General features: G+C 39.4%; 1 protein-coding gene across 1 annotated transcript in view; it reads right to left on the minus strand.

Moving 5' to 3' along the window:
- Window positions 1-2,942: 2,942 nt before the first annotated feature.
- nts (neurotensin) overlaps window positions 2,943-8,604 on the minus strand; it is a 7,546-nt gene continuing 1,884 nt past the window's right edge. Inside the window, exons 2-4 of the mRNA XM_062420629.1 lie at window positions 7,410-7,468; window positions 4,183-4,383; window positions 2,943-3,086 (exon numbers count right to left, since the gene is read on the minus strand). Coding sequence (XP_062276613.1) covers window positions 2,943-3,086; window positions 4,183-4,383; window positions 7,410-7,468 — 404 coding nt within the window. The remainder of the gene's footprint in view (window positions 3,087-4,182; window positions 4,384-7,409; window positions 7,469-8,604) is intronic.

The raw sequence follows: 8,604 nt of genomic DNA on the forward strand, positions 1-8,604 counted from the left end.
AGTGGATGGATTACTGCCTCAGGTGGATAAAAATCTAAAATTAATAGAAACATATAGAAGACTGTGGATAATTGTGTCACATCGGTGTGGCTTAAGGTTAAGGTCTCACTGCTAAGACAAACTTGTTCCTTTCAGGATCTCTCAAAGGAAATCATCGGGATACATTTGCTCATCGCTTGTTTCTTTTACAACACACCATATAGACTTGAACCATATTCCATGTCCTATTAGGGGCAGAGGCTGTACCAAGTCATGGTCTGGAGGACACCAAGGACAGCTGGAGATCTGCTCTGAGACGCACCAAAACAGAGTTGGAGCAGGTTGTTACCAAAAATGTCTAAAAACACAGACTGCAAAAATATTCCTACTGTCAAATCTGCAAAGAAAAACGAATGCTTTGAAGTTTTTCTCTGTGCATGTGTTGAGTAGTAAAGGCTGGGTAATGTCAACTGGTTTTCTAGAGCTGAGTAAGCATGGAGTAAAATCCAGTTTTTGTGCCTGCTGATGTATTGCTTAGCACATTTTGACTAGTGTAGCTGTAGCTTTATACTATAGGTAAAACAAAAGAAGTTATTTGCAGCTAATCCTGTGGCAGCAATAAGCTTGTTAGATTAGTAGCCTGCAGGGAGAGATGAACGCACATGGATACAATCAAAGAGGATGTATTGTTTTAATTAAACATAGTCAAGTGTCTGCTGTGGGACCTTTCCTTAAAAATAAAGTAAACCATTCCACCCTAACTAAATACTGGCTGACAGTCAAAAAGTGGTCAGATGTCATTATGGATTTGTGGAGTAAAACTAAACATAAAGCAGAATGCTCCATGTTTTTCCTGCAGCTAACTTTGTGTGGAGAAACTGAATAAGCTGTTCAAAGCATGTTTCTCTGTGCGCTGCACTTCATCGAGGCTCTTTGACTGTCAGGGTTAAGAGCCGAATTTCAAAGAGGGACACCAAGGCGCTTTGATTTGCAGATGAAACTGCCATTTATTAAGGCCAAGACTCTCATTCGCCTCAATCAAAGTCTGTTTTATCTGCTGAAGTTGAAGTGCCTCGGTGCCCTTTTAAAAAATGTTTTGCACAGCACATACTAATGAGAACACACACTGACCCGCTGTGTACTGTTTATATTTAAAATGAACCAAGAAATCATTATTGCATCAGTTTCCACACATGACTGTACTTACAATAAATGGACCCTGCTGACAGACTGCTGGATACAGACTACTGGCTGGATATTTATTTTACTGCTTTCTCAGGAAATTGTGTTGGTTTGCTCCATGTCACTATGAGATTGCTGCAGTGTACGACACAAAACATGTTTGCAGCATCACTTTTGTAAAAAGGCAAGAGGGCAGGAAGCAATTGCATTGATGGGAAATGTGGGAAAAATCTGTCAACAGAAGACCAACTGTCTCTAATTATAGCAAATTATTAAAAATTATATAAAAATATCCTAATTATCCTGTTCTCACTATTTAATGATTTTGAATACTTACAATTAGAGGACCAGTATGTAGCATTTAGTGGCATCTAGCAGAACAGACGTCACAGAATATAATATTCATAAGTATGATTTAGTGTATTTTCATTATCCAATGAAAATGAGAATTGTTGTGTTTTTGTTACCCTACAATGAGCCCTTTATATCTACTTAGGGAACGGTTTCTTTCCCACAGAGCCTGCCATGTTGCACCGCCATGTTTCTACAGCAACCCAGGATGAACAAACCAAATACTGGCTCTAGAGAGGGCCTTCACATCCACCATAGGTTCACCTATGCATGCATGGAAGGGGATGTGGAGGGGTATTCAATCGGTTGCAATCTTCAACCTCAACACTAGATGCCACTAAATCCTACACACTGATCCTTTAAGATAAATTTGGTCATTTCAATATAGATATATATAGAGAATATATCTCTGGAGAATAACACTGGCTCTACTTTTGTTTTGTTCCTGTTGCCATCAAATCCTATTACCAAAACCTACGATGTGTTCGTCCCCCAATATTGTCAGACCTCTGTATCCTGTCTGTGACACGAAGCCCTTGAGTCACAAATACACATTTTAATTTTTTGGTTTAACATTTCCGAACAATGCTGGGTATTGTAGTCTTAAGACGCTCAAGACATTGCTCAAGGAGGTGGAAATAGTGCTTTTGTTGTAGAGATAAATACATGGAGCTAAAGTGAGTATTTCAGGCAGCAGGATAGTGTGTTTCGGATTGACTCTCTGATGGTTCATTAGCTGATTATACAGAAAACTTCTGAGCAGATCAATTCATTGCAGGTTTTGTGCTTTTATGGGGTTTGCTGTGTATAGGAGAATACAGAATAGCTATAATCAGTGTTATCTTTTAATAGGTTACATTTAAAGGGAAACCAACCCACGCTATAAAAATTCATTTTGTCAGCAGATTACACAAAGTGTTGCCTCTATTTAAGAAAAACATATTATTGGAATAGATAGACCGTCCTCAAACATCTGTAGAAATGACAGTTTTTTTGTTGAAAGTGTAAAAAGGTGATTTTTTATAACATGTTACAAAAGATGTTAAAGACAGTAAAGATCGCCACATCACACTGGTTTTGTATCATGAATCTTTTAATCGTATCCTAAAACAAAATAGACTTAGTGTGCAGTGAAGAAATAGAGTAAATAAATATAGTTTCTCAGAAATACACATTTTTGCTTGATGCTCAGGATTTTTTATTTTCAGGACTTACACTTGAAAGGAGCAGATTACAGGCCGGCCTCATGGCTGGACATAGCCTACAATCGAAGGGGTCTGACTAGATAAAAACAACAATGGGGAAAGAAAAAACATTGCAGCTACAAGAAGAGAGAAAGAGAGAGAGAGAAAAAAAAACCACGATCACGTCTTCACAGAAAGCATATGGTCTGGTCCCCTAAAACGTCACCTCAGTCTCAGAGATGCTTGTCAGTAAATTGTACTTCGTTTTAAGATGTACGGCCTCCGGGACTTGGTGGTGTGCGCCGCTTGTCTCTTCAGGATGTAGGGTGATTTTCGTTTCAGCGGAGTGTCACTGTTTTCCTCTAAATATTCTAGAGAGTTGTGAAGTAGCTGTTAGGAGCAGAGAGAGAGAGAGAGTGAGACACGGCGGTGGGTCAGTGTCACACCATGAGGAGAAAATGGCAGGCAAACACATGTTTTGTTGCTGAGTGGCAGGGTAATGGGCGGATTCACCGGTGTAGCTGTGATTAAACGAGTGCCTGTGCTTTGTGCTTTCATGCATGGCAAAACAGGTGCTAATCTGCAGTCGCTGTGTTAAGATCATAAAAAAAAAAAGCTGTTGTGTAAGGAGCTGAGAGTGAAAGGAAAATGATGGAGGGGAGGGAAAGATACAGACCAGGAGGAGGGGTGAGAGAAAGAGAGAGAATTAATGAGGTGTGTTTACCACAAGAGAGGATGGATGGATGGGCTATTGTGTTGTGTGTGTGTGTGTGTGTGTGTGTGTGTGTGTGTGTGTGTGTGTGTGTGTGTGTGTGTGTGTGTGTGTGTGTGTGTGTGTGTGTGTGTGTGTGTGTGTGTGTGTGTGTGTGTGTGTGTGTGTGTGTGTGTGTGTGTGTGTGTGTTTGTGAAAATGTGAATGGGATTCTGAACCTGCACTGTATGTGTGTGTGTTTATGTGTTTGTGTTGTTGTGAGCATGCATGTTTTCAGGATTTTAGGTTGTTTTTGTGCCTCGTCATTTATGAATTCACAGGTTGTGACATTTTTTTTGTAGGAAATTGTCACAATTATCTTCAACATTGAAATGTTCTGTATGTGAGGAGAGCTCTCACATGAGCAAAGTCAGCAATTTAACCAGCTGGAAGGAAACATTATCCAGCAAAGACTGTGAATAGTTAATATAAACATACCTAATGTCACACACACACACACACACACACAATATACAATAATATAACCTTCATATTATCATAGATAACATAAGATTTACAAATTGATTTTTTTTTTCCCCAAGTCATTTATATGAAGCCAGGCAGGAAAAATCAATCATCAAAGCATCACTGAATTATAAATTAACACTTTATAGCTACAAATTAAGCACAAATATGACACCAAAAATGTCCCAGTCAATCACGTCCACTTGTCTTTGTGAGTTTGTGTGTGTGTGTGTGTGTTTGTGTATGTGTGTGTGTGTGCGTGTGTTTCACCCTCTCCTCCCGGCTCTGCAGCACTCGGCAGATGTTTTGCAGGCTGTACAGCTCCTCCAGCAGCTGGATGCTCTCCTCCCTCGGCTCGCCGCCCTCCTCCTCCTCGCCGCTCCATGCCTCCTGCCGCAGGCCGCTCACCATCCTGCACAGGTTGGTCAGTGACACGCGCCAGTAGGGGGCACTCTGCTTATTCTGTTTCATCTGCAAAGAGGGAGAAGGAGAGGGAGCAGAGGTCATGATTAGATGGAAATTCTTACGAGATATGTACACATTGTTACTTTGTTGTGCATGTTGTTTGTCACTGTACAAAATAAGTATGTTTTTTTATGATGTGACAATGCTTTGGTTAAGGTCTGTTCTGGTTTGGTTTAGGCAAAGATCGTGGTTCGGATTAAAATGATCACTCTTGCATGATCTTTTGCAAATCTAGTGTAACACGACCGGGAGGAGGAGATTGGTTAGTCTGAGGATTAGGTTTCAAATTGAATTCAGGAAATGATTGGTTTCCCAAATTCAAAACTCAGCAATAAATTAGATCCTCACTGTGAGGAGATGATTGAATTGAAATTTCAATAAAGGTTGGGGAGCGAGGTGAAGTGAAAATTGAGTTGAGCTCAGAAGGGAAAAATGCCACAGTGGATAAACACATACTGAAGTTTAACAGCCTGATGCAGCATGAAGGATTTCAGTATCTTTTTTTTTTTTTCCATTTCAAATGTTATACTTTATTATTGCATATACATTTTTTGTTTGGTCATAAATGTGCCACTGTGACCAGATTGAGACAAAAATGGGTTTGACACTATGGAATATAAAACCTCTGCAATTGAATGCAATCTACCCCAGCAGCCCTGCTGTAATTGGTTCACTTGAAGTTGTGACTGTGACTGTGACTGTGATAGACATGCTGCTACTGTATAGTGATTGTTTGAGTTAGAGATATTATTGTATTGCCTTGCATAACACAATGTTATTTTGTCATGAGTACAGATTGTGTCGAATAATTCTTATTTCAGATTAAATTTATTTGACACAGTGTCCTCAAATTTTGGCTTTTCTTGTGGTTTTTGTTTACTTTTTGGACTCCAATGTTAAATCTGACCCTTCATGGGTGCTGAATACACACTACACACCACTTCATATTTTGGATATGTGTGTTTTGTCCATATAGTTAAAAGTTTTAAAGTTGTCCTTTCATTAGTACTGGTGCAATAGTTCACCCTTTCTTAAACATCTAACTCCTGATCAAAACTGTAGTGTCTGATGATGTAAATGACATTTCTCAGGTTTGCTACAAAACAGAAGAAGAATTATTTTCCTCGTCTTTTACAGGTTCAGCAGTAGAAAATGGGGCAATTTCCTTTAAGAGTCAATCAATATGAGTTATTTGATTCATGCATACTGATACGTAGTATTTCTTAAAAATTCTTAGGCTCTCGAGTGATATTTCAGTCACATCGAACATCATCTAGCTGCAGCTTGATGTGTTACAAAATAGTTTGAGTGCCTTAAGATGGTGGAGGGCCCCTGTGCCTGCCTTAGGGGCCCCTTGATCATGCACACATTGCTGCAAAAACCTCTCGGTGTCACCGAGGATGATGGAGAGATGCAGAGGGTGAGAGAGAATTGTTGCCTCTAGGTTATTAAATAGACACAACCCCTCCAAGACTAATTTATGAGCAGCAGGGGAATACAGTTGCATTTGATGTTGTGTGAGTCGTGTAAGACGCAGGTATCTTTTGTCTGCCAGCGGGGAGACAGAGAGAGATCAAAAGAATAACACACAAGGGACCAAACATACGCCACTGCTGACATTTAGAAGTCATCAACGCACTTAAGATGTCAGTGGTTTTCATTTAAATCAAGTATGTGACTGAGGCCAGGTGTGGTTTTAATTGTGCTGAAAAGGTCACATGGAGGATTGTTTATTTTATGGGGCTTTATCAGGATCTTCTTCCCTAATGCTAGTTAATCAATAACTTTAAATTTATGCACAAGTCCAATATCCTAACAATCCCCAGCGGTTCCATGTTACTAATAAATCTGCCTTATCTCTGTGATGACTGAATTTTCTGTCAATGACTTGGCTTTGCAACTGCGCCACAAAAATTTAAGCTGACACAGCCAAATTGACACTGAGTCATACGTATGTTTTGCTCTGTTTTATTTGACATTTTAGGAATTGAACTGTTCCTCTTTCTTACAAGCAACATGGCTCCAACATAGCAAGACACTTGTGATACATGTAGGGAGTGCAATGGTTAATGTGGATAGATAATCTCATTTACCCTAGCTACCCTAGCTATACAATAATGTCATCATGTCCAATAGAAATAGAAGAGACAGAGAAAAAAAGAGAATCGACAAGCAGGTCAATCAGTGTAGTCGTGTGTGTTGTTAAGATAGAGAGCCACAAGTATCTTCTACCATACTGCACTTCCCAGTTTCTCGAGCACTCTATCAGTCATCTGGCAAGTTATTATTACAATCATCACCCCTGAGCAACCTCCGAGCATCAGCAGCGATAAATCACATGGCTGATTTGTCACTGTCATGTCCTCGTGCGAGCGCCACGGTTATTTATCAGACAGAGAGAGAGAGAGGTAAAAGACGTGTCATTATGATGCTGTCAGGTCCATCTGAATCCTATTAGGCTCGACCATCCGTCTCTTCGCGCCTCCACTTCCACGTTCGCCGACTTCATTTCTCAGCTTTGCTTGGCCTTGGGTACGCAGACTCAGATAAATGTGATAAAAATCTGAAAGTTACAACTGAATAACTTCCCCTCAGCCTCAGCTCTAATTTTCAGTTCATCTCAAAGGACATGCTCACGACTGTGGAAACTGGAGCGTATTGATTATATTCATTTCTTTCTGCGCATTTGAACTCAATAAAAGAATAAAAGACTTTCAGTTCAGACTCAGTTCCAACACATAGTGAGAATACAAATATGGCTATTTGTTAATTCAAGGGGGAAAGTGACAAAAAGCCTCTTGTGATAAATTATTTACCTTCCACTCAGCATGAATACAACTAAAAGGTGAGGATACGACTGAAGTACGCGTCCAGATTTCATGAAAGAACACCTGGGCAGCCTGTGTGTGTGTGTGTGTGTGTGTGTGTGTGTGTGTGTGTGTGGAGGGTGGTTTTGGGTCACTAAATGACCAGGTGGGTTGTAGCTCTGTGGGCACCCAGTCTCTAATGTCACAGGTGCAAAAAGAGGGTACCTTAGAAGTGAAGAGACTGCTGAGTAGCTCCTCTTCTAGTGCCTGCTCCTGGTCGACGTCTGTCAGTTAGAGAAGAGAGAGAGAGAGAGGGAGAGAGAGAGAGAGGGAGAGAGAGAGAGAGAGAGAGAGAGAGAGAGAGAGAGAGAGAGAGAGAGAGACGAGAGAGAGAGAGAGAGAGAGAGAGAGAGAGAGAGAGAGAGAGAGCAGAGAGAGAGAGAGAGAGAGAGAGAGAGAGAGAGAGAGAGAGAGAGAGAGAGAGAGAGAGAGAGAGAGAGGAGAGAGAGAGGGAGAGAGAGAGAGAGATATAACCTTAAAACCAAATCAAATCAGGAGTTAAATCAATCCTAAGTGATTGAGGCAGAAGAAATGTCAATTAGATATGGAAGTACTGAATGCTCTTCATCGATTTGTCTAATGTATCAACTGGCATTTAGACTTTTTTTATCTTCTTTGTGAGCTGAAGTTAAAAAGGAGTCAGCAACATTTATATCTTAAGCTGAGTGTAAATCAACCCATCCAATGCTTCAAGTCATTTCTCTGCATGAAAGGATCCAAATGAGATAGATAGATTTTTCGATCTAATAAGTTGACACCTCATCGGACCAAAAAAAACAACAACTTGTAGGCCAGTTAAATAGTCATGAAATGGGACTCTTAAACAGTTCTCTGCAGCCTAGTAAAGTAAATGTATAAATAATTGTACTAAATTTGAGATTGATTCAAAATATACATATAAAAATAAAATTATAGTAATAGAATCTGAATCTGATGTACTTTTTCTTATAAATATGAGCTCAAATTGGTCATAAAATATTTAGATTTTTAAGAGTTTATAACAGTTTATAGGAGCCTAAAAGAAGAGGAATCCTGAATCAATGAGTTACTGTTTAGAAAGTAAGAAGAATAAAACAGAGAAATGATTTTTTTGGGGTTGTACAAAATTTAAGATTAATATTTTTGTCTCGAGAAGTTGAAGTGCAACCTTTAGAATAAATTGCTTTGGCACCCTGTAGTAAGTATTTTAGTCTTTCACCCCAAACTCAGATCAGATAATTGTGATATTAAAATGAATATTTAAAGTGTTGTTTTCAATTTTAGGACAGAAATGTATTATCTAATTATTTCTATCACTATGTACATTTTTAAATACTTGTTATAGTAAAACACCATCAGCAAACTGTACCACTTGTTGCTG

This window comes from Scomber scombrus, chromosome 6, assembly GCF_963691925.1.
Source record: "Scomber scombrus chromosome 6, fScoSco1.1, whole genome shotgun sequence".
NCBI lineage: Eukaryota > Metazoa > Chordata > Actinopteri > Scombriformes > Scombridae > Scomber > Scomber scombrus.